The sequence below is a fragment of the Crocodylus porosus genome, unplaced genomic scaffold, assembly GCF_001723895.1.
Source record: "Crocodylus porosus isolate Cpor-Errol unplaced genomic scaffold, CroPor_comp1, whole genome shotgun sequence".
Classification (NCBI taxonomy): Eukaryota; Metazoa; Chordata; order Crocodylia; family Crocodylidae; genus Crocodylus; species Crocodylus porosus.
In genome coordinates, this window is record NW_017728921.1 from 9570438 (window position 1) to 9596708 (window position 26271).

The 26271-nt window shown below is 41.0% G+C and overlaps 1 protein-coding gene across 2 annotated transcripts in view; it reads left to right on the forward strand.

Moving 5' to 3' along the window:
• Positions 1-26271, forward strand: part of ADGRD1 (adhesion G protein-coupled receptor D1) — a 237448-nt gene that overhangs the window by 178554 nt on the left and 32623 nt on the right. For both annotated transcript variants that reach the window (XM_019538967.1, XM_019538968.1), the window contains 3 exons: positions 1671-1737; positions 5701-5767; positions 17723-17814. In XM_019538967.1, the coding sequence (XP_019394512.1) occupies positions 1671-1737; positions 5701-5767; positions 17723-17814 (226 nt within the window). The remainder of the gene's footprint in view (positions 1-1670; positions 1738-5700; positions 5768-17722; positions 17815-26271) is intronic.

The following is a 26271-nucleotide window of genomic DNA, read 5'->3' on the forward strand; positions in this document are numbered from 1 at the left end:
CATCTGATGGAGCAATAAATTTCCTTCATTCTTCTAACTTTCTTTTTTTTTTTTTTTTTTTTTATAATTCTTGTACAGTCAGTCAGTTTTTATCCCATCCAGTTGTTGACTTTGGTGGTCTAGCTCATCCTAGGGTTTCCTCTTTTTCCGTCCACAGCACCTTGCAGGATGGTATTGGTAAGGGTTCGAGGTTACACGTCCAAACCACTGCATCTTTCTTTTTTTTTATGATGCCAAGTAAGGGTGTATATTTGCCAACTTCTTCGGATTTGTTTACATAAGCTGTAATTGTCCCACCTGATTACAGTATTATGCATACCCTTACTCAGCCACCCTTGCAATAGTAAAAATCTGGGCTTTTGGCACTCAGGCATTCCCAAGAGCAGGGCTCATGTATAGGCATATGGGCCCCACTTCAGTGAAGCACTTAAACAGGTGAATGGACTTGTTCTAGGCATCAGATATGCATGGGTAGGATTTTCACATGAATGGAGAGGATTTTCCTATGTGTGTTTTTTTTCCCAATAAAACCAGCTGATGGTTCTCAAAAATATTTTAGACATTGCAATGCACTCTGGCTTGGCACTTTTCAGACTAAAGGACCCACTTATGTTAATCAGGAATCATTTCACACAAGTTAGCTGGGTATGAAGCAAAACCTAGAGGTTTTATTTGTTAGCGGTTGCATATCCTTGTCATGTAGAAGGATGGGTTGATGCCGACTATAATCATTTAAGAATTTAAGCATCTCTTCCTAAAATTATATGTTCACCCTTACGGACCAATCCTATAACATTTAATAGGATAAATCCAATAAAGTTCTACAGAAATTAATTTGAGCGTTTTGTAGAAACTAATGCGAAAAGCTGTAGATTTTAATGGAGAATCATCTTTTTCAGTATGATTTTTAAAGCCATCTTTTACAATTCTCTGGCAGGGACATGATGATTAAATTCTGTAAGATGATAAAAAACACCTGTCATTTTATATTAAATTACATGAGACATTTTAGAAGGGCCTGACAGGTAATTTAATATTTAAAGAGCTTTAAGAGCGAGTTCACAACTGCTGGCAATAGGAACCTTACTTCCTCTCCAGCTAGTGGCTTGGAATAACAATGCTGAAGAGGCACAGCAGGATATCAGCATGCTCTGGGCCAGATTTGCACAGCTACTGTTGATGGCAGAAGCAGTTATCAGGATTTGTATAATAATTCTATAATCATGTAAAACATTCGTTCCACCTTCTTGGAGGCCGTGCAATGGGATTGTCAAGCTCTTTCTGGAAACATAATTTACTGAAAAATATACATGCCGCTAGCCCAACCCATTCATATGAGGAAATGTTTTCTGATTGGGCATCTGAACGGCATCTTAGTTTGCTTCAGTTCATTCATAACTGTCTCTTCCTACTCCTGTCATGCTCAAGAGAGTAACTGAACATTAATATTGCTATACTATCTTCATATTAATGATAGAGTCACCTGGGAGACTCAACTCTATTTTTTAAGATTATTTTTTGGATTGGAAGTACATACTCAGGAGGTGAGCCCAATGATGCTGTACAGGTCGTCGTTGGAAGAGAGGGAGATTAGCTGCCAAGTTTGGTGGAAGGAAGGAATAGAGTGCAGTTCTGTTACTAATTCTGACACTTATCTCTAAATTTTTCAGGGTGCCCGTTGGTGATTTGTATCGTTTCTGCAACGTCCGCCACTGACAGCTATGGACAATTTGACAAGTGAGTACTAAAAGTTTAGTTACAATAAAAAGTCAGAAAGGTCTGTGGCTAATGCTGTATACCTTCCAGTACTGCCTGGTTCTGAATGTCCACAACTCATCCTGGCCTTATCACTATTTATGGTAGATCCGTTGCATTCTGGGATTTTATCTGCAACTCTTTGTGTATTTACTAGGGTTGTGCCCAACTCTGGAAGTTTAGAGTCATGTTCAGATCTGAATCTGAATTTCTTTGAAGTTTGGACCACCGGGTCTGGTGGAAGCTTGGACCCATCACTGTAAAAATGAAGAGAGGGAAAGCACTGAATCTATTAGCCATGGGCGTAGGTGGCATCTAGGCTTACAGCCCTGTGATGCCCGTGAACAACCTGAGATTTCGTGGAATGTGTTCATCACTCTGGTTTACTCTACGATGAGTGGAACTGGTCCAAATAGGGTAAATACTTTTAATGAAGGAAATAGGCTTTTTCCATAAAATGTTTTAAATGAAAAATTTGGGGGGTTGTTTTTGTTTGAAACAAGTATTCCCTCACTCTTTCTCTCTCAACTTCTTTTTTCACTAGAAGAAACAAGGGTTATGGTACAATCATAGAATCAAAGGTTTTGAATAGATGTTAAGGGTCATGTATAGTCCAGTCCCCATACAAATTACGATATGCAAGTGTGCTGTTCCTAAACCATCTCAGACAAACACCTTTCCAGCCCCTTTTGGAGAGTCCATCATTTTCCTGGGCAGCTTGTTCCTTTGTCTGACTGTCCTTACAGTTAAGAAAGTTTTTTTTTCCCCCCTGAGTTTTAATCTAAACCTGCTTTGCTGCCACTTAAACCTATGGCTTTGGTTCCTGCCCTCTGTGAGAAGGGAGAAGAGTTGTTCTCCCTCTTCACTATGGCAGACTTTCAAACATGTGAAATCTGCTGTCATGTCTCCCTTTTATCTCCTTTTTTCCAGAATAAACATACCAGGTTCTCTCAACCTTTCCTCATACATCTTATTTCCCAAGCTTTTTATCATCTGTCGCTCTCCTCTGAAGTCTTTCCAGTTTCAATCTGTCCTTTCTAAAATTCAGAGCCCAGAAATGCATGCAGTGTTTTCACTGAGCCCCAACTCAGTGGGCCTCAGTGAGAGTTAACTTGAATCTGGAGGAAGGGTCTGGGACAGAAGTTCAATAAAGCAATTTACCCTAAATCAGTGAAGTGTGTATGACTTCCCATGTCTTGCATGCAATGCTTCTGTTAATGCAACCCAGACCTCCATGTGCTTCTTCTGCAACAGTCACATGTCTGACCCAGGATGAGTTTGTGAGCAGTGAGAACCCCCAGGTCCTTCTTGGCAGAGTTACTGCCTAAGCAATTCTCTCATTCTGCATTTGTGCATCTTGTTTTAGTTCTCTTGGAGTAGGGTTACATTTTCCTATGTTGCATTTCATTTGGTTGTCTGTGGCTCAGTTCTGGTTTATCAAGGTCCTTTTGAATTCTAACAGTCCAAAATATTTGCAGTTCCTCCCAGTTTTGTGTCACTTCCAGGCTTGATCAGGACATTTTCTAGTCCTGTATCCAAATCATTAGTAAAATTGTTAATCAACACCTGCCCCTGAACAGACACCTGTGGAAGCCCCAGCTTGAAACCTCTAGCTTTTGTGACACCGATCCGTTTATAGTCATTCTTTGTTTGGGGTTACGTGGCCAATTCTTCATCTACCTAAGTATCCTTCTGCCTACCCCACATCTCTTCAGGTTACTTATGAGACTATCAAACTGCATGTGTCACAAGATTTTTTGAAGTCCAAGAATATTATGTCCACTGAATTCCTTTCATCCACCAAATGAGTCATTCTGTCAAAGAAGGAAATAGCCAAGTACTCCAGGAGAAAGTTTTACACTTTTAAATAAACATTAAGCTAAAATGTAAAACTCATCCTGAGGAATAATGTCTGCCAAACCTTTCTTAGCTTGTCATGATTCTTGGAGCTCATTTACAAATGACTGGGGATGAAACTAGCATCGTTTGGACTGTTTGCGGGGAAAAAAAAAGCTTAGAAACCATTTTATAGCCATTTATGCTCCGGGATGAAAAGTAATTTTTTAGCCAAATTGCTAAACAGGGAGAAATATATCTTCCTCCACTTGAGTGCAATAATGTACAGAAGATTATGCATTTGAAGAAAGGATTGTGAAATGGCTCTTAGCAACAAGCATGATTAAATGAACTATTGTTCTTATAGTCGTGCCATGCTGAAATGTGTGATTGGTTCTTTGAGGCACCCTTTGCTTTCCAGCATTTCTCTCAGAGGCATGTGGGGAATGCCTCTGAGTTTTGTGAGCGTGCGTCTGGCATACTGCATGTACTAAGACCATCTACAGCTGTAGTTTGTTTCCTCCTTTGACAGGCAGTGTCATCCGCTGGTTAAAACTCCAGTTCGGAAAAGTATTTAAGCAGGTGCTTAATGTTACACATGCAAGAGCTCTCCTTGTGTAAATGATCTTAAAGGGACACATATGCTATGGAGACTGTCCATATGGGGCCAGGAAACTCTGTCTTGAGATGCACCTTGCTAGCTCTGCGCAGTAATAGGGCAGTGGGGCGATAAATCCCTGCTCTACTTGGCATTTAGCTAGACCAGAGCCTGGGGGAGAGGCCTCAATGCTAGGAAAATGTGCAAAATGGTCACATGTTGTGATGAGGACCTTGTTTCGTTTCTGTATCTTGTCAAAACTATTTGTGCATCCTTGTTAGGGCCAAGTCAAATTTGACAAATTTAGCACTGGCAAAACCGTTTGAAGTCAATGGGATATTGAATAGGTGCAGCACCTCACTTACATGCTTTGTTCACTTAATATCAAGGTCAAAAGACATTTATTCCCCTAAACAGCATATAGTTTGGGGGCACTTATGTCTACTCAGATGCTCAGTAAGAGATCAGGAATAAAGAGGGTTACTACCTGTAGATTAGATTCATATTTGTCTCTAAAAGCCAGGGAGGAAGTACTGAGGACACCATAAACCACATACCCAGCGTGGCACCCTGTCCCCCTCTTGTGATGGCTGGGCTATAGATGGAGACTGATGGAAGCTCATGTATTTATCTCCAGAAGTCATGGATGCCAGTGATACATCTAGGTACACAGTGTTAAACTCCAAACAGCCCCCAAGGGAGTCAGGACTGTATCTCCCTTTCTTTATACAAGTATAATCCTTAATAGGCAAACCTGATATAAGCATCACTGAAGATCTAGAGATGGTTTGGAAGTTAAAATTCTGAATGTTAGTAACAGATAATATACATTTGGAGTTAAAAAATGCAAATGTCCATAGTGGAATAGACTGGAGCGAGACCTTACCAAATATGAGCAAATGAGTAACTTTTCTTTTGTGTATAAAGAAGATCCTGTGCTTCTGCCATTTCAGGATGATTCAGGTTTTGTTAAATGAATTGATTTTTTTCCGTTTGTTTTTTTTTTCTTCCTTTTTTTCCCCATTCAAAACTGAAGATATAAGATACAAGTCTAAAGTTATTGTCCCTTTTCCTTGCTCTGCCTTATCCCTGAGCAGCTAGAACAAGAGAAGAAATCTTACATTATTTCTTACTGCAAAGACAATGCCCCCAGCAATCTCTTCATCAGATGAACACCATATTTTATAGTGCAGCTGCTGGAAATGACAGATAATGCATTTTCTCTCTCTCTCTCCCGGTGTCTCCCTTGTACCACCCTGAGGCATGCTGGGGCAGGCAATTGCCACCTTCCATCTGTGATATGCAAATCTGTGAGCCATTCTGCCTGAGTTTCCTTTGGTACAGCTGGAAACAGTCGGCTCCATCAGATTTCCTATTTTAGAATTTCTCAAATGTTCTTTGACACAGTTTTTCCTCTTTTCTGATGAGGAGAGTTTCTAATTCAATGACTGTGTCTGTGTGTAGTCTTGCAGTAGGGAACAGAAAGTAACCATCCTGCTTTCTCTCTGCAGTTGCTGGCTTTCGCTGTCGAATGGAGCAATTTGGGCTTTTGTGGCTCCAGCCCTGTTTGTCATTGTGGTATGTATACCCATTCTTCTTGCATAGTTGCTTCTCTCCCACAGTCACACTTTACCTGCCACTATGGTATGACCCTAAGTCGTGTCCTCATTAGTGTCTGTGCAAAGCCGCCAAAGTCAGTATGGCTGTCTGTGCTAGAACCAGTATGTTTGTGCTCTGCTTTTACTTTCACATTTATGTCAGTGTATAAATTTAAGTGTGTTGAGTCCCACACTCTCCATTTTACTAAGTTGTGGAACTATTTTTGTGTTCCAGTTGGCCTAAACTTAGTGGCTGAAATGCCAAGGGGAGAAATTGCTTGAAAGTAGGTGAGAACTAGGGTTGGGTATTTGACTGGTCAAATAAAGCTTGGTCAATTTGACTGGTCAAATATTGATCAAAATTGTAAAAAGAAAAAAAAAATGCCAATAGATCCAAACAATATGCAGAAAAAGCTCAGTTTTCCATTAAGAAATGTGTCAAAAAACAAACAAAAAATCATATTTCTGTCAAGAAAAGTATAAAAAAACCCGCATTTTTTGGGTAAAATTTTGATAATCTTTGACTGGTCAAAAAACATGGAGTCAGCTGACAATATTTGACCAGTCAGTTGACCCGCTTGCCAACTCTAATGACAACTAGCAAGAATGCTTCCAGCGTTTAAATGTAGTATTATACCAACATCCCACCAAATAAATACTTCATATCTAATCTAATTTCATAGATTAGATAGAAAGTGGTCTAATTTCATAGATTTTCTATGAAATTTCTATCTAATGATGGTCCTGAACCAGAATGCTTAAACTGACCCCATTTAAACTTGGAGGGGTCCAGACTTCTCAGCCTAGGTCCAACTTTCCAACACAAATCTCAAGACTAGATTTGGACTAGATCTGGATCCAAAGCTCCTCAGAGCTTTAAGGAGCTTTTTGTGGATGAACTTTTATATTCTTGGTGTCCGTAGGGTGTTAGCCTACTTTATACTGTTGAATATTAGTCATAGAAGTAATCTCACTGACTACTCGTTGAAATAAATGCTGATCAAAGTGATTAAAGATCTATTAAGATAATATCCTTTACATATGTGTTACTAAAATTGTGTAAAAGTGAACAGCCTGAATTGGTAAAGTGCCTTTTTTCCCTCTAGCTGCAAGTAAATTAGGGCATAGCTCCAGGACTTTTAATAAGTCACAGGAAAGTCACAGCATCTATTGTATGCAGATATGGATATAGTATGCTATATTGGTTGACAATTGGGAAATGTTTTGTAACGTTAGTTACACTCAAGTCAAATTATGTTAACTGCCATTACATCTTTACAGTTTTGCCTTTGTATATACATAATACAACATAACTCATGTATTAACTGTATTCCAAATTAGTAATGTATTATGGATGCTCAGGGAATAATTCAAGCACCAGAGTAATATTATTCCATGCAAGGAGTTTTACAAAAATTTTCACAGGCCAAAAAAACATCTAAAATAATATTGTAGCTACTAAATTATAACTCCTCAGCAAACAGATATTATACTTAAAGACACTACTGAAATTCCCAAGAAAACTATTAATTTGAGAGACAGATTTAGACCAACAATCTAAATGTGAAAAATTCTATATAGCTTTATTATTCATAACTACTTCTTCAAACCATCCAGCAAGCAGCAAATACAAGGCTCTTAGTCACTAAATAATCTGGGCTAGACTTGAACTAGTATTGTAGAAGTGAACTGACCCATGAACTCCTCCCCAACTCCCCCCCGAAAAAAAATCAGCATCAGTGATCTATCCTGCGTTTCACATTAGGCACAGAAATAATCATGGTAAGAATACAAGGTGAAGATGCAAAACAAAATGATTGTTTGCAAAATGTTTGCTTGCTGCATATAGACTTCTGCTTGGTCTGCTGCAGATAACAGTAACATTAGTAATGCATAATTTAATTTTCCAAAAATTCAACGCAGATGCTAAACTGCAGGGTTAGCTGTTATTTATTATGAATGTGATTGCTGCTCAGATTAAGTGAAACTGAAGTCCTCCCTAGTTGATGGATTTTACATCACGGGAAGGCTAGGTAAATAGTAAATAGCCACCATCTGCTCAGCCCATCTTATAAGATTTCATAGGCCAATTTTTCACCATGCTCTTATAAGAAACTCTATCAGAGTGAAGGAAAAACAGGCTGGCCACATCTCCCTCAATGGGGATACACCATGTGTAGGGGAAATCCTCAGTGGATATAGAGCTATTGTAGTTAGATCCTAAGCAACGCTGTGATATTCTGGTCCCAGCCAGACCACTGCAGTCCATAGCATAGAGAAGGCTCCACGGTGTCTGTTGACATCTGGTATGTATTCGAATAGCCCCAGACTGCTCACAACTCTGCCAAGAGCAGAGATGTGAAGAAGTAATTAGGCCAAGATACTGGGGCAAACCTTGACTTTAGGACCAAGTGCTTTGGCATTGTTATGGTGGTACAGAAACGAGAGAACTTTGCTGTTTAAAATGTGCTTCAAAAAGATCCCCACGCTGAGTAAATGGCATGATATATTGTTATACACATCAGAGAGATGAATGGCTGATTCCATTCCACTGGTACTTAGACCTGCTGCCATTCTTAATATGTTGGGCTATATCTTTCCAAGCCTAGTGCCCTCAAATTGCATGTTATGGCAGTGTAAGAGTGATGTTGTAGCTGTGATGGTCCAGAAATTACACAAGAAGGAAGGATTTCTTAGGATGATATCTTTTATTGGACCAACTCTGTAGTTGGGATAAAGTGAGACAAGCTTTCAAACAGAAGCTTCTCTAGCCTGAGGAGACCTGAAGAAGAACATCTTATATTCAAAAGTTTGTCTCACTTTATCCCAACTACAGAGTTGGTCCAATAGGCATCACCCTAAGAAATCCTTGCCTCTAATCCCATGACAGTCAGTGGGATTTGTGGGAAATATTACATAAAGTATTCCCTCCAGCTAAATTCTGGGGAAGGCGTCTTGCTGCCTACACTTTCCCTTTCTAGTAAGAGTTTTAGAGCAGTGCAGTGAGATGGCATCTAGGCTATTCCTTCCCATTGAAATTTCATGTCAGACACTGCAGTTTGAGCACTTGATCAAAGAATGGCTGTTAAAGCTGTTAGGTTCAGATGGCTGCTTTAGGCACATCTGTTGGTTGTAATGAATTTAATCTTTCCAGAGGAGAGTGCAGGTTCATGACTCAGTTACTACTACATGAATGTATTACAACTGTTTAATTAAGCCCACACATTAACTTACAGTGAATTGTTGCTTAATCACTTTGATTATTCAAGGAGTCAGGGTTGTTTGTAGGGATTAACGAGGGGATTATCCCTCTGGAAACATCTCTAAGACGTCAGTCGTGCAATGCTATAATTAGTTAGACCCCCCACCACCTGTGCAAGTCCAGGAGCAGGGCCGAGGTGTCCAAGAAGCAGTGTAAGTGAGCAGAAGATGAATGTATTGATTAGAGAAGTCACAAGTCCATGTTAAAAACCTTAGACTTTTAAGGGTGTCAGGTTTGAACCAGAACCCAGCCCCTACCATGGCCACTTTCTTTGGTGACATATAGGGGCTGTTAAAGGTTGCAGTGAAATGGAGTTCCCTTAGTACAGAAGCTCTAGGCTGCTTTCCTGCGCAGGCTCCAGCCAAGGCATAGGAGCAGCAGGGCAGGGACCAGGATGGGGAGTAGTTGGTCCAATTGTGGGCTGCCCTTTCTGTTCCTGACTGGGCCTTCTGCCTACTGTCATGGGGCACGCTACAAAATCAGGACCTTATTATTACCCATGATGAAGCAGCAGAATGGGAATTTCGACTCTTTCAGTATGGGCTGGATTCCCAAGAATGGCCCCGCAAAGTGTCCCCAGATGTCTGTGCTCATACAAAGCCAAGTCCTGGTCTTTGCAAATAAGTATTTACACAGTGGGCATGGACAGCATGTGCTCCTAAAGCAACCGACTTTTATCTCAACCTCATGCTTTACAACTGTTTCGGCTCATACAAAAGGCTGGATTCATGTCTGTGCGACAGTGAAATCTCCAGCTACCTTCAAGGTGGATTCCTTCCCTCTGGAGGGCAGGAGATGGATCCAGGGCTAACCCCTTTCAGCAGAGGACCTAAATAAAATCTGGCTGGCAGAAGCTCTGAATCAGTACACCACACAGACAGTACAGCTTAACCTCTACGTGGCTGTGAAAAGCCCTGTAAAAGTTAAGAGGATTGAAAACTTGATGTGTTGTCTCTCGATTTTAAAAGCTTGGTTATGTTGACATTGCAGAACTTGCCGCATGCCAGCATGGTACTTGTAAGGTGATCGGCAGTGCCGAAGAGTCCCATGTGATGAGAGCAATTCTCTCTGTACATAAAAGAAAGCATAGCTGATCAAGTAAGAGGTATAGAGATGCCGGGGATGTGGCAGGTTTGATGCAACAACCCTGACCTTTTTTTTTTTTTTTTTTATAACCCGTCCATTTTTTTCTGCTTGTCTCATGTATTTTTGGACATATGTAGGGTGTCAAAGGTGTTAAAAAATGTAAAAGTCTAAACAACGATGAATTGGGAAGAAATGAAGTAATCCAGTAGTCACATGTCACCTCATCACCTCAAGGTGTGCTGCCTTGCCAATGTTATTTTCTGTGTAGGAAATAGGTAACATCAAGTCCTCCCAAGCTAATGCCCCAAAATAGTATTAAATGGAAAAGACCTTATAGTAAAGCACTTGCTAGATAGATGAGCACTTACTTCAAGTGTATTATTTGTGTGAGTAGCTGCTTAGCAATGTAAATTGGGGGTAGCTATCTGGCCCTTACTTCTTATTTATTATTCACAGTACTCCTGACAAGACAAGATACATTTTTACAGGGATACAAATATTTGGAGAAAGAGAGGGAGAATGAATGCATGCGGGTGCTGTTCATCTAATGATTTGCTAAATATTCTAAACCCAGCTCAGCTCAAAATAGCAGCAGTTTGATAATGCGTTCCCAATGGATGCCAAATATTCCTGTTGAAAAGTGAGGTAATAGCAACAGAAGAAAACAACCAGGCTAACTGCTATTGTATTTGGAAATACATATGCATGCTTGTGTGTGTGTGTGCACATGCATGTGTGTAATAATGTATTTAGTCATATTTACTGGTGAAAGGTCTTTAAATAGTATACTGTTAATGAATTGCATACACAGATGTTTTCCTGGGAAAGCATGGCTCGGAAAGCAATATTTAAAAACTTGGCTTCTACCACCCGCAGCTTGTCCCTGGCAAGGGTCTTGGGAAGGGGGAAATGGTCTGTATGAAACTGGGGAGTAGGATTTGCAACTCCCAGTCCCTATAAAATGGGCAGGGCTCTTTCCCCAAGATATGTGAAGAGCCCTGTGCTTCTTTCCTGTCCCAGCCCTTCGCTCTTGAGCATAGCAGCCACTGGAGTCATCCAGCAAGGCCTATGTCTTCTAGGTGCTACCTCCTTAAAATGCAGTTGCAAGGAATAGTGTGATGGCTGAGTGGCACCCCACCATCAGTGGGTTGTGAGACCCAAGGGGCTGATTCAAGGGACGATGCTGTGAGCGGTCTCCTCTGCATGAAGATCTTTGTGGCCCCTATCTTACCCCTACCTCTTACAGTATGGGCAGATGAAAACATTAAAGTGAGATAAATTAGGCTATGGACAAATGTACTTTTTTTTTTTCCACTGATTTCGAAAGGTGCTGGGGAAGGTGCTTCAGCTGTTGAGGTGTAACTATTTCACTGACCTGCCCCTGGTGTGATAGCAGAGTGTAGCTAAACTGCTGTAACTTTAACTCTGTTTCATCCGAGATTAAAGTTGTGGTTATTTCCACAATTGTATCGCTATTGAAACAGGCAGGCATAACAGCTACATCACAGTATCTTACATCAGTATCATTTGATAACAGTACACACATTACAACTGTGTCTACCCTTACACTGTAAAGCCACATTGTGTCACTTACTTCATGATAAATGTGTGTGGGCATGGTTTTAACCCATGGTAGTTGGAAGGTATATCACTCATTGAAAATGGGGTTACAATGCCTTAGTACATCACCTTACAGCAAGTGTATGAATTCACACCCTCACTTATCTCATGGTAAAGCATGTGTAAGCCCTAACTTTAACTCTTTAAAAAACATGAAGACATCCCCATATAATAACTTTGCAAAGGAGATTCATTCAACTAATTTGAAACCCCAATCAATTTTAGTTAGTGTGAACCAAGAAAAACATTTATCCAAAGAGAAAAAAAAAGTGATATAGCACCTGAATTTTTGGAACAAGGTAATAAAGACTTCTGGCAGAAAACTTCATTCTTTATCAGCCATCTGCTACCTTAGTGTATTTCCATATATATGGTAGAATTAAGGAAATTTTACTGAAAGCCCAAACATCTGTAATATTTTATCTAATAAGTAGTATTTGAGACACTGAACTAAATCAAGAAGGTATTTATCATGCTGGAAAAATATTGGGTAGTCATCAGCAGGTGCTTTTTACTGCCTTGCCCATATACAGATATCTTCCTAGGTTAATACTGCCTACTGTTACCCAACACTGTCCTTAACTGCACTTTTGTCTCTCTGTGTATGTGTACAGATTTCTTTAGTACGACCATCAGGACAAAGACTTCTATCAACTTGTGACATAGGCTAATTGCTTGCCATTAGTAGTCATCAGATAATATTTCTTTGGCTGTCCAAGTCTTGGTCTCAGACTCAGGGCCTTGTTACACAATGATTTTGAGCAGTTCCTGGAGTTTTGGGTATTAATGTGGCAGTAAGGGCTGGGCAGGCAGGTTAAACCTTCCCTGTCTGCTCCCCTGGGACAGACAGGATAGGCAGCCACAAGTAAGTAACACCCTGGGGCAGGGGGAGCAGGGGGGGAACCCCAAGGCAAAGGGGATATGGGCAGAAGTCTGGGATTGAATGGGGGGATTCTTAACTTTGAGTCCTTCAGGTCCCTGGATATGTCACTCCTTCAAAACCAAACTAGCACTAATACGGATAAACATCTGTGTAGCTCATAGTGGGTGCATTTACACATGCCATTAAAGCACGGTGATAAACTCTGGCACAGTTTGCACCAGAGTTTATCATGGAACATTAATGGTACATGTAGATGCTCAAGCTGCTGCAGTCCAGGGTGTACATGCAGACACTGCACCTGGGACTGGGGCAGTTTGAGCCAAGGTGGAGCAGCCCCAGGCTGGCGGGTGGCCTGGGGGGTCAGCCCTGGGCTCTGGGAGGCAGTGTCAGGCAGTGGAGGGGCTGGCTGGGACTAGGCACCAGACGGGGGGTCTGGCTCCCTGCTGCCTGGGCTAATGTATTCCTGGGTCAGCATTTACACATGTTCAAGCGCAGTTATTTTTGCCACAGTACTGTCCCCAACTATCTTATGGCAGCAAAAATTAGTTTGCTGTGGTCTAATAGTGTCACATGTATAGCCTGTGATGCTTTACACCACTGCAAATTAGTCTACCGTGCATGTAAGTGCACACGTAGCTGCACCCACTGTAAAGTGTAACAAGGCCCTCAGCGATTGCCATCACTGCCTTATGCTGGTATTCTCTTGTAAGCACTAAATCCCTAGGACAAGATCCTGATTCTCTAATAGTACCTAATTCCATAAAGTCTCTTGACTTCTGGGCATTACTCATTGTGAATAAGGGCAGAGGCATAACTAAGTGCATACGTAACCTGGGTGGCAGTTGTGCAATGGGCAGCATCAGTGACTTTGCTTTGGACAGCGATGGCTTGGCTGGAAGCACAGTGGCTGCTATTTTAGGCTGCTTCTCCTACTCTGTTGGCACCCAAGCGTAGTGCGCCAGTTGCTCCCGTCTTCATTGTACTACTGAATAAAGCTGTGGAACCTGCCCCCTACACTGTCATCTTCTTGCTGATAAAGTGTCTCTTCCCCACCAACCCTATTTGTATGCTGTGAAATCCAGCTCAGCTATGTGTTCTGAATTGCCAATTCCTTTAAGTAACGCTGGTGAAAATCCAAAGCAACTCTATGTAAACCAATAGAGTGATTCCAAAATTGGTCTCAAGGAGCTGAGAGCAAAATCTGACCCATGGTTCTTCCAGCATTGAACATCCATCAGCTTAATTGATTAGCTCCATGTGGAAAATGCAGTATTTCCGCTAATGATTTCCGATGTGACCTAGCAACAGACCACGGCCACAATAACTGGCAATGACAGTACCCCGTTAACGTTGGGAATAAAATTAACTTGCATCACCAGGGAGTAGATTAACACCTCAGGATGGGTGAATCTGTGAACTCCTTGATCTTATGCTTGTAACTAGAATAGAACTTAATTAATGGTTTAAAGAAGTTTGGTGCATGCACTTAATTAAATTAATTTATGTAGTTTTATGAATTCTTTTGCACTGCCAGGTTCTGTCCTGAAGTCCTAAAATGCCAGACAGGAGGCTTTTTCTCATATTCCTGGACCACAGAAGATAAAGAATAAAAAATGAATGCGAGTGGGATAGAATCTGGGAGAAACCCTTATAAATTCAGACTAATTTCCAACTACAAGAAGGAAAGAAATTGTTCCTACCCTCTTTCCAGTATAGGTTTGCAAACTCGATATAGTTTTTGGATAAGCAGCCATTTTCTGAGCCAACTACCCTTCACAGAAACTGAAAGGTGCTTGTCCACATTATTGGTTTTTTCTAGCTAAAGATATTCCCTAGGGTTTCTTGTTCCTCTTCTGGTCCCGCTGTGCTACAGGGCTAGGCAATAATGGAGGAGCCTGACTCTGCAGCTGAATCTCCTTAAGATATTGGATGGAGGTTTGGCCGAGGGCTTGAGGATTGTATGCTACGATAGCAGATTTGGGTCTCAAATTCCAGTTGTAGAGCTGAGTTTTGTTTACCCTTTCATGACTCTACCCTCTTAGACAATACTACCTGGGTGAGGAAGCAGAACAGGGTTTAGGTCAATATAGTGTTGTCTTTCAGGGACAAAATACTGGTTCTGATGGGAAATCTCATAGAGAGAGAAAAGTGATGCTGAAAGGAGGTGATTGACTCTTTAACTATGGCTCCAATCTAAGTCTTTTCTCAGATGTATTCTCATTGGGCTGGATCAAAAGTCCATGAGAGTCTTTCCATGAACTTTGGTGAGCTTCGGCTCAGACTGAAGGTAATTAGCCCCTGTAACTCCCAGTAGCTTCAGTGTGAATGCAGGGGCTCATTACTGCCTGGGCCTGCTGACTTGAAAGGAACTTTTGTCTGAAAATAATACCCTATGAGTCATAAAGCCTAGACTATTGCCATCGCCTGTATTTTTAAAGTGGCAGATTGTGGTCAATCCACTGCAAGCAGCAATGCAAGTCCCTACAGCATTAGAAGGCAAAATAACTGCAGCTGTGAAACAAATATGGCCCTTCAGAAAAAACAAGCAGCAGGAACAGCCTACACTTCTCTTATCTAAATGTTTGTTCTCCCAGTCTGAACATTTTAATATGTGAGGTCTCTGTATTTAGTCGTGTCTTCCTATTAGGCTCTAAATCTGAAATAACTTTAGCCTTGTGTTATTTTGTCAGTTAAAATATAATGAGTGTTTCACCAACTAAATCTCCTCCTGTTCAAGTTGTTGAGAAGGTATTTATGCCAGATGTCAAAAAATCACTGGGGAAACCATTCATTGGCTCTATGGAGTTTAGGATGGGAATGCAACTGCTTCCTTACTTTGTTTGCTAGAACATTAATAAGACATTTGCATCTGATCAGTTCATTCAAGCTGGATGAAAATATGGTAATTCTCAAAACAGCTTATCTGCCTAAAAACTGCTTTTTAACCTTCTTGCACAAAAGTCACTTCTGATTTAACCCAGTCTGTGCAAAGACTTTTTTATTGTGAGTATTGACAGCACATTCAAACTGCACAGTGAGTATGTTAGATTAAAAATACATGACTTTTCAGTTAATGTGGGCTATTAAAATAGGGATTTGCCAATTATTTGATGGCCCTTTTTAGTAGTAAGATCCCAGCATTTCTTTCCTGAAGAACAGTGATATTAGTGATGTACCCTAAATGAGATGTAGTGACAAAGACTTCACTGGAGCAAAAGAGCAAAGGGTTTATAAAACACTAGCATTTCAGAAGTCCCCTCAGATCACTGAAGTTTAAGTTTTCAATCATTTCTCATTCGGTTTCTATTGCATAAAATTCTGAAACTGAAATTTGCTTGCAAATACTTAACGTTCAGTCCACTGGAAAACAAAACTGTTTCTGCTTGTTTTAAGAAAGGGCATCTAGCTATATTAATAAGTTACTGTAAAGCAGGCTAAGGTATGAACCTATAGCATGCTTTCTACTTCCGTGACTGCTGGTAAATATGCTCTTATTTTGCAGTATATATGAGGTATCTTACCCTGTTTTCAACTACCGTGCATTTACTGCTGGGTAGCTAATGTGCTCTCATTTCATATTCTACTGTTCTTCATGGTAATTCGTTTTCATAGGCATGTCTGGGACCTGATGACCTGTTCCTAAAGGTTCATAATTAATTTGGATTTGATTCGGCATTTCACCCACAACTTCCACTGAACCTACTAAGGAAATACTCAGAGCAACCAACTCTTATTGCCTGCTGCTGCCTTTCTTTGGTTTCGATGGGAATTTTGCCTGAGTAGAATTTGAGTGAAGACTTGGCAGTCAGCTTACTGGCTTTAGTGAGCCCCTCATGTGAATAAACCCTGTAAAATCTGACCCTATTCTCTAATTCACAGTTAAAATACTCATTTAAAATAAGTTCGGCCTAGGTGACAAGCAGGAACCACTGCACTCTCCTTTTTTCCACCTGCTTTCTTTTTATTTTTGCTCATGCTGATCCTGTCCTTAATCCCTCATCCTTAGCTTCATGCTAAACAACACGCTCTGCCGTTTGCTGTACAGCTTTGGCCAAAAAGGGAGAAATACGCCTTTTACTTTCTCTTTCTCTCTTTTAAACCTAAGGTCTTTTGACAACAAGGCTGTCTTGCTGAGTCTCCTTTAAATGATAAAGTTTTTTCCTCTCTTGCTTCACCTGTGACTCCAGAGGGGATGGCAAACATTCCTTTGTTCCATTTTTTCAGTGTCAGTCTTTTCAAGATTTCCTAGATTTCTGGTGGGAGTTCGTTTCATTATAGGGATGTTTCTGTTGGGCCTGACGTCAAACGTAGCATGCCTTTTGAAAAACTGAGTTCAAGCTTAATTTTTTTCCCCCCTTACTTCTACTTTGAAATAATCTTGTGGAAAGGTTGCAAGCCGATTTTGGTAAGCAGAAAGAATTCAACATGGAAAGATTTAATGAAAGGTGCTAAAATACATGTGTGTGTGCATTCACACTCACTTACATACCCAATGCATCTCACACTGCTTGTCAGCCACTGATGCAAGTGGAACATGATCCTGCGTGCAGCAAGGTTTTTGAGCCGTACAGTTTGCCTCAAATCCACACTTCTGAGGGTGGAATGGAAAGCCGCCAGTTAATTCATAATTGATTAGTCCTCTTTCAGCATGGTAATCCAAACTTTGTTCTACAGATTGTGAACATTTCTTATTACAAAATAATAAGGTGCAGTGAAAGAAAAGTGCATGAGCTCTGGCCTCCTTTCTTTTTGTAGCAGGACAGCCAGAAAATCAGTGGATGCAGATTTCTGGGAATTTTTCTTGCACAGAGAAATGGATGGTGGCAGGAAGCCCCCTCCCCCAGACCCCAGGGGTGTTCTTGGGGAAAACAGCACTAGCTGCCCCAATTATCCTGGGGACTATGGGCAGCAGGCCTAAATGAGAGCGGTCCAAAATTAGAACCCCGTTGTTGCTAAATACAGCACAACTGGTAAAATTACTGGGTTTTGCTGGTTTTGAAGACTACTCCCCTTAATGGACTTTGCATCCCAGGTACATACAGTCCTCCTTTTCCTAAGTCCTACTTTTTCCCCCCCTTCTTTAGGTCAATATTGGCATTCTCATTGCGGTCACACGAGTCATCTCAAGAATCAGTGCAGACAACTATAAGGTGCATGGAGATGCCAATGCATTCAAGTAAGTCTCTTTCTCATTCAAATTGCTCTGCAGCAAGTTAATTGCTTAGAACTAACTGTGCTCTATCACAGGAATATATCCCAGGCTCCTCTTTGTACGGGTAAAATGACCCTGTAGAAGAAAAACTCGGTTACGGTCAGCAAGTTTGTCTTCCCCATCTTTAATGTAGCCACTGAACATCTATGTTATTATGGAAGAGGGGAGCCGAGTTGAGATTAACTCCTTTTTCAGAAGGATTACATTATTCTCTAGCCATCCTCCAAGAATCCCCCCTCACCTGCTGACTCATGATTTTGTTTTCTCTTAAAGCCTTGTTTTATTTCTTCTTGAGAATAGCTACAAAATACTGTCATTAGTTTATACTACAGTACTGCAGCACACCCTCTTTCAAAGGGTACCCATATTCAGCAAAGTATTTAAGCAAATACTTTTCTTCAAGCCATCTCTATTCACCAAAGCATGTAGGCCCATGCAGAATTTCAACAAAGACTTAAGTCCCATTTTTCTGTATCTAATATACTAGGCTGGTGGCCTCTCAGATCCAAACATATACAGACATGAGACTAAATGCTAACTTCTAAAGCTTCTGGGGTTGTGCTGTTACATCTGAGAACTTAAAATAACTTGTTGAACTGAGCTGGGACAAGGTATTTTGCAGTTTATGCAGACATGCTTGTATCTCCTGCAGATGCTTTTAACCAAGTACAGAAAGGGCAGATTGAAAGGCTTAATGAGTATATTACTAGGGCACTTGAAAAATGTGTTGACAGCTTGTTTTTTATGTTCTGAGTCCTGATCCATGATATATTCAGGATTTGGTGCTGCTGTCCTGAAATTCTGACATGCGGAGTCATCTTTATGATTAGATCACTTGTGTAATTTCTGAAATGACAGTAGCTTTCCAATATCAGTAGCACTTACCTAATTAAAGTAAGTTTAGTTATTGTATATCTTTTCTGGAGCAAAAGGAAAAACAGTAAATATGTCTGCACAAAAAATCTATAAGATAATTATTCTGTAATGGATTCAAAACCCTGTGAATTACAATGGCTTGTGGGGCTGGTTTTGGCTGAGTCCCTGTGACCTTCAGAAAAATGAACAAACTACCATAGTTTAGGAGACAAATGACCATATAAGTCAATGCCAATGCTGTATTTTCAGTTAGTGTTATAAACAGCCTCTATAAATTAATACCAGCTACAGAGATACGCTGTGTAGATCTTTTGGTGACTGGTATTATAAAGAAAAATCATGATTCAGCTTGTGTACAGGGCAGGTGGTAGAACAGGGAAGTGCAAATGAATAATACTGTCCTTAATTTACATAACACCAGGAACAGAATCAGCATGCCTGAGACCTAGCCTAAAAATGTTTTTTTTTGAATCACTAAAGACAATGTGGTTTGATGTTGTAGGGTCTCTCTTGAGTTGTTCTCCTGCATCCTCAAATGCGGGGATCTGACCTAAATCTCCCTCTCAAAGAATTTCTACTGTAAATGGTATCATTGGTGAAAGTCATTATCTAATTTTAATTCTGGAGTGCCTCACAGTGTCCTAGGTGCATGGTAGCCCAGAAAAAAGATATGAGCCTTGATAGGGACAGCTTCAAACTTTATTATTACTACTGCAGTATAGTTCGTGCAGGAGCTTGAACATGACCCGGTACAAAGGCATGACCGAAAGATGTTTCCTAGCCCAAGGAGCTTATCATCAAATGTCAGACCTTCCATAACAAGGAGGATAATAAAGCAATATGGAAATGTAGCAGGAGGATAGAAAGCAGTAGGATAATAATAATGTTGTTGTTCAGTGGAGGAGTGCATATAGCATGGTAGCACAACTTCACTTACAGCATTAAATATACATAAAACAGGTGTATCATAGTTAGCTGATTTCCTGTGGGATCATTTGTAGAAGGATGCTTTATCAGGAGAATTTGGGTGGCTTTCTGAGCTGGTTTTTGGAAGGCACTGAGATCCTGATTAGCAAAGTGTTTAGGCATGCTGTACTGCATTGGTGTTTCATGCTTTAGAGGATGTCATGTCTGATGTGGTTGTCAGAAAAGAAGAAAAATGAATCATCAAGCAGTGGCTTTAGCTGAATTTAGTTTTGCTCATTTGCAGTTAGTATTCAGTTAGTACTCAGTATGCAGTTGTATTGTTTGTGGACTTGGGGGAGGATTGTAGTTTTGGTGTTAAAGGGTAGAGATCACTCTTTATTTTGGAATTTTACCAAAAAGAATAAAACTAAACTGTACCAGAGTCCCCGGAGTTTTGCCAGCTGCGTAAAATACTTATTTTTTTTCAGTAAAAAGTGAAGTAAGTGATATTTCTAAATATCAGAGAATCTGGAATGTTGATTAAAGGCTGTTAAGCATCTTTCAGGGAATGAGCATAGCAAAAGTGAGACAATGACATAGAGCAAAGGGAAATCAAAGCAATTAGTTCTGTGGTTTCTGTGACACTACTGTCGCTAAGGACCACAAGGTAGTTTCTAAGTCAAAAAAGTTCAGTTAATGTGGGAAGAGATCACTGGAGACTGCAAAATGTTTCATGTAATACAGTCTTTAAAGGGCCTGTCAGGAATCCATCTGGATAGTACAATATATTTGACATGAGCTATGGTGGAAAGTGTAATAAGTCAGAAGGAATTTGTCAGCTGTATTTTTTTGAAAACACAGCATGATTAAAATGGCATAACATGGTTTTGGTGAGACAAGAAAACACGTTGGATAAGATCTGAATAGGTTCACTAGGCACTGTTACTTAGGTATTGCTGCCTCTAACTTTGGCATGCCTGGGTCTATGAACATTATTCTTATAGCCACAGTTAAGACCTAGGATTATGCACAGCTTTAGATGCCTCTGAATTTGGAGTTAGTCACCTTGGCTGTCTGTACAGTGAACAGGGAGAGTCGATCATCTTCAACGGGTGACTCAGAAAAGCAGGAGGCACTTCGAGTTAGTCAATAGGTAACACCAAGCACAGTGGTATCTGCATTTCTACCCATCTCGGAAGTGTAGGTGCTCAACTCGGGCAGCACACTAAGCATCTCCATGCACTTGGGATCCAGAGTGTCGAGGCCCTCTTGTCAGACCAGTGCCTAACTAACTGGTGTTAGTCCCATTCACTTCAAATCTAAATGTAGGTCTTACATTTAGGCACCCAAACCTGACAAATCTACTTTACAGCTCTTATGAGAAAATCCAACTCCATAGCTGCCAGGGTTGGCTACTGGAGGCAAACTTTCACTAGACTGAGAAATGTCGACCTGCTCATGAAAAGAAAGCTGATAAAAGTTCTGATATATACTGGTATAAGCGAAAAAACCCAGTTGACAAAAACAATTAAATGAGAGTAATTATACTATAGGCACAGTTTAGGCATACAGGGCTATACAGCCCATTACACAAAGTAGGAGAGATTTCCCCCTAAAATAGGAGAAGTTGATCTTCCAAGGTACTCTAAGTGCTCTCTGCTTCTCTTAAATACACTAGGAGTGGAAGAGACGCTTAGCACTTGGGCAAATCAGACCTCAAGTGGGTGCCAGGCACTTGACATACTTGGCAGAAGAAGGACACAGCATGATGACACAAGCTGAAAAGAATATGTATTGGTAAAGAAGTGCTGGTTGTCCTAACACATTTAGGTTCCCTAAATATGAAGTTTCTTGGCAACGTAAGTGGATATTATCAACAATAACTTGTTTCTCCTGGCAACAGACAGCAATAAAATGATGTAATTATTTACAATAATTGTTCATGATTTTCCATATGGCAACAGATCCAGTCATCATGCTCACTCCAGTACAACTAGGGGACAGCATATGCCAATGTTTCGCTAGAAGTGCGGCATCTACTAAAACCATGCATTTTGCTAACTCCTCTTGACTATGAAATATCCTGTACTGTCCTTGTTCAGAAATCTGAGCTTTGTCGTTTTGCACACTGAATTTGCTCAAAGCTTTATTTTTAGCTGATAAGTCCTGAATATCATATATTCTAAAACAAAAGTAGGAGAAACAGGAAGTTCCTGTCTCATGTTCAGAGTTCAGTTTCATTCTTAATGGGAATCAGGTCCCTACTCTGTATAGATTCAGGTTGAATATTACAGGCTGAGAGCCTGTCTCAGTTGAGCTGCCGCCTGTCACTGTGAAGGGATTGGGCAGAGCTTTAGCTTATCATTTATTCCAGTTTCAAAGACTAAAGTTTAGCTCAACACACCCTCCCCCAAATCACCGATGAAGATATTAAAGAATACCAGCCCAAGGACCGAACCCTGTGAGACCCCGCTGCCCACCTCCGTCCAGGGTGAAAATGACCCATCAACCACCACTCTCTGGGTGCGGACCCTAAGCCAGTTGACCACCCCCCTGACTGTGTAGGCATCCGCTCCACAGCCCGTTATCTTCCCTATGAGAATAGGATGCGAAACTGTGTCAAAGGCCTTCCTAAAATCCAGGTAGATGACATCGGCCTCCGCTCCTGTGTCAAGGCAGTGTGTGACCTGGTCATAAAAGGCTATAAGGTTTGTCAGGCAGGATCTACCGGCAATGAACCCATGCTGGTTTCCTTTCAGCATCGTTTCCCCTGCTGGGCTTTCACGAATACGCTCTTTGATGACTTTTTATAGTATTTTCCCAGGGATAGAGGTAAGACTGACTAGCCTAAAGTTACCCAGCTCTCCCGTTTTCCCCTTCTTAAAAATGGGCACCATGCTGGCCTTTTTTCCAGTCCTCAGGGACCTGTCCAGAGCACCATGAGAGCTAAACCAGCCATGCCAGTGGCTCAGCAATGACACCAGCCAATTCCTTTAGTCCCTGCAATAGCGCGCCAGGGTGGTGTATGCCTCATTGGCAGCTGCCCCCTGCTTCCACTGCCTATATATCTCTTTACCCTGGGTCTTTCCTGAAGCTCCCTGTTCAGCCAAGGGGGCTTTTTATCCCCTTAGCCCCTTTCCTGCATAAGGGGATAGACTCCTTTTGTGCTACAAGGATCACTCCCTTGAGAAACTTCCAGCCCTCTTGGACCCCCATTATCCCAATGCTCTTGAGTTTGGCCACCTCACTAACTAGGTTCCTAAGTTTAGTAAAGTTGGCCCTTCTTAAGTCTAAAACTCTAGCATCACTAGATATTTTTGTCACCCGTCGCTGGATAGTGAACTCTACCAAGTGGTGGTCACTATCACCCAAGTTACTGTGTACCTGCAGGTCCCCCACGAGATCACCCCCTGTTGCTCAGACCAGGTCCAGCAAGGCGCTACCCCTGGTGGGACTGGACATTATCTGGGTTAGGGGGAAGTCCTGCACACAGTGTAAGAACCTTCTTGAGCGGCTTGTTTTGGCTGCCTGTTCCTCCCAGCTGATATCCGGGTAATTTGGGTCCCCCATGACCACTGCCTCCCTCACCGGTAGGATTCACAGCAAAATGATTAATTCTAAGACCTACTGAGGAAGACACTTTCTGGAGCAGAAGGTGGTTAAGTTCAACAATTCTAGGTAATTTGAGCTTTAAGTTAGTGTGACAGGTCCCATATATTCCATATATTCTCATGCATATGCTTTTTTTAATTTGCTGCCTGTGAACAATATTGACACAAAACTCGAATGATGTTCTCAGTAACTGAAGACAAGCATGGGCTGAAGCGAGTGTATTCAAACATTTATATAAGAACTAACATAATATTTTTAAATGTTCCATCTGGTTCTACTAGTCCCTGATATAAAAACATATGTAGGCAAATGCCCAATTTTAACCATGGCTAGTGTCTCTGAGTACAATGGGCAACCCCTCTTCAATTCTCTTGGGTTTGGGCGAGGGAGAGTTGCTTTCCTCTGCTAGGATGAGGAAAAATGGCCAGGTTGGCTCTGTTCTCACAAATATGAGTATTTCTCCATATAAAAAAGTGAAAAAGTCCATGCTAATATCTCACATAGAATCATTTTGATGAAGTAAGCTGAAAGCTCCCGGATTCATTAGGAATAAGAGTTTGCAGGTTTTTCGAAGGCCTAATTATTGGAGGCATAAGGGACTTCAGATAATCAAAATTCCTCTCTCAATCTTTATTTCAGCAAGGATCTTTTTAGCTTTGAAACCAAGATACCAGCTTTAGAAATTTCACTGTATTTTCCAGCATGCTCTTTTTTGAATTACATTCCTCCTACAGAGTTTTGTTAACTTACAGAATTGCTTCTCACTGTTTTCTTTGCACTGTTCCAATGGGTTGGAAAAAATCAGTATGATTTATATAAAATCTACTTTTTGTAAGCTAGTGAACCAGATGGCTATCACAATGAGCCATGGAGAAAGTGATGATGACATAATTAGAACAATGCCTTAGCATTTTACTCTATTTCTTTGTTTCCCTTTTTCATGTCTTTAATATCCTTTCAGTAAGATAAGAAAACAGTCCCTTAATCCTCTGCTCAGTGGCATTTTTTCCTGTTCAGTTAAATGAACTGAGGAGATCTGGAAGACATGCACACACACATACTCCAATGAAGATGGCCCCTATCTGGCTCCCATTAAAGCCAATAGGCTGCTTCCCATCAGCTTCAGCTGGGACAGGCTAAGCACCTATATTCTGTTTCCCTGAAAACTCGATGAAGACTTTATGAGACACAAATCTTTGAAGAAACTTCCCAAATTGCTAGCTGAGCAATGCTTAACTTGTGATTATACCCACTCCTTTTGCATGCATTTTGGGTGTCACACATCAGCCTTTGCAGGTACAATTTGAGCCTGTTAAAGCTGTGCAGGCCATTAGAGATTTCAGCATTTCCCATAAAGACTGTGTGGTTTAAAGGAGAGGCTCATGTGGAAATGTGTTATGTCTTGGCTAAAGACATTACACCTCCCTAGTGACTTGTCCCACAAAAAATGTAACTTCAGCTTATCTAGACATAGCTGAGAGCGCTTTGAATTAGCTAGATTGGATGCAGTACAGACACAATAGTGAGAAACTCAGCATAGATTGCAAAACCCATCCGAGAAGATGAGTAAATATTCAGGCGGTTAATATGTCTTGAGCTGTATGGTGCTCTAGATACACTGCTGGGGAACCTGACTTGGCCAGGCCAAAGGCATGTCTGGCTTTTGTGTGGCAGTGTAGAGAGAGCTTATTACTATACTCAGTTAATGGAATTACTATTTTAACTCCAATGGTAGAGGCCTATACTTCCTCCTTGAGCTAAAGGTGTCCTTAGTTCTGTTCCCACTGCCAATCCATAAGGTAAGTAGAACAAAATAGTATACTGCAGTAGATCAACTTCTCTGGACTTCCCATGCTGAAAATAAGCTGCCTGTGACTGGGAAAACAGGTAGCACCTGGACAGACGCACACTATCCTTTCCTGATGTGTGTAGAATCAGGGCAATATTTTTTTTTTTTTTTTTTTTTTGGTGAGGACAGATAGTCACAGACCTGTAACTCCAAATTTTTAAGGTCCTTAAAGAAATGCTGTTTGTGTTACAAAGTAGAAGTTGGTTCCTAAGCCAAGTGCTAAATAAGGATACGCACCATTAACAACCATGCAGGAAAAATGTTTGTTTCCTCTTGAAAGCGCTCTTATTAAAGTCCAAAAATTTAAACAGCATAAAGTCACAGAAAATAAATGCCAAGTTATCTGATGTTGTTAAAGCCTTGAGATACAAGCCTTTCTTCTTTATTATTTGGATAAGTGGAAAACAAAACATTAATTCAGCTAAGCCAGTGACTTCTTGTATTTCCTAATTTAGACTAGCTGTTCATCCTATTTCCATGATCTAAGGATTACAGCTACATAACTCATGCTCTTTTCATTTCCTTGAGGCATGTATTTTTATTTTATGACAGCGATTACTATACAAATGCCCTTATTGGTAGCGTAGCTATTGTCAGTACTTCGCCAGAAACACTGAAACAGCTCTTGTTTCTAGCCCACGGACGGGCAGTTATTTCGGGTGGAGGGCTGCTTACTGAGTTTTGGCAAGCCATCGAGGGCCGCATGACAGGCAGCCCAGGGCAGATAAATATAAATTTTCTAAATTTTTTAAGGGCCCCGCGGGCCGGACAGAATGGCCTGGCAGACCGCATCCAGGCCGCATTTTGTCCATCCCTGATCTAGCCTCTTTCAAACATGTGTCAGAAAGCTTATTTGTATGTTGATGCGGCAACATTTCTTGTGGACGGAGTGGTGGAGTAAAGGGGCACCTTCCACTTCCAAGGGCCATGAGAAGGGCTTAGTATGACCACAAAATGCGAAAAGCAGCCATTTCCATTAGTCCTCATCAGAGTTACCTTTCCTGTAATGGAGGAATAAAAGTTTGCAGAGAACAGAGAAGCTTTGACGGAGAAGAGGGAATCAACGTGTCTCTGTCGAGGGCTGGAGTTCCTCACAGGGCTGGACGCAGCGGAGACCAATTCACTGAGATCCCAGGTATTATGTACTGCATGAGAACCGGAGAACCGCAAGTGTCTAT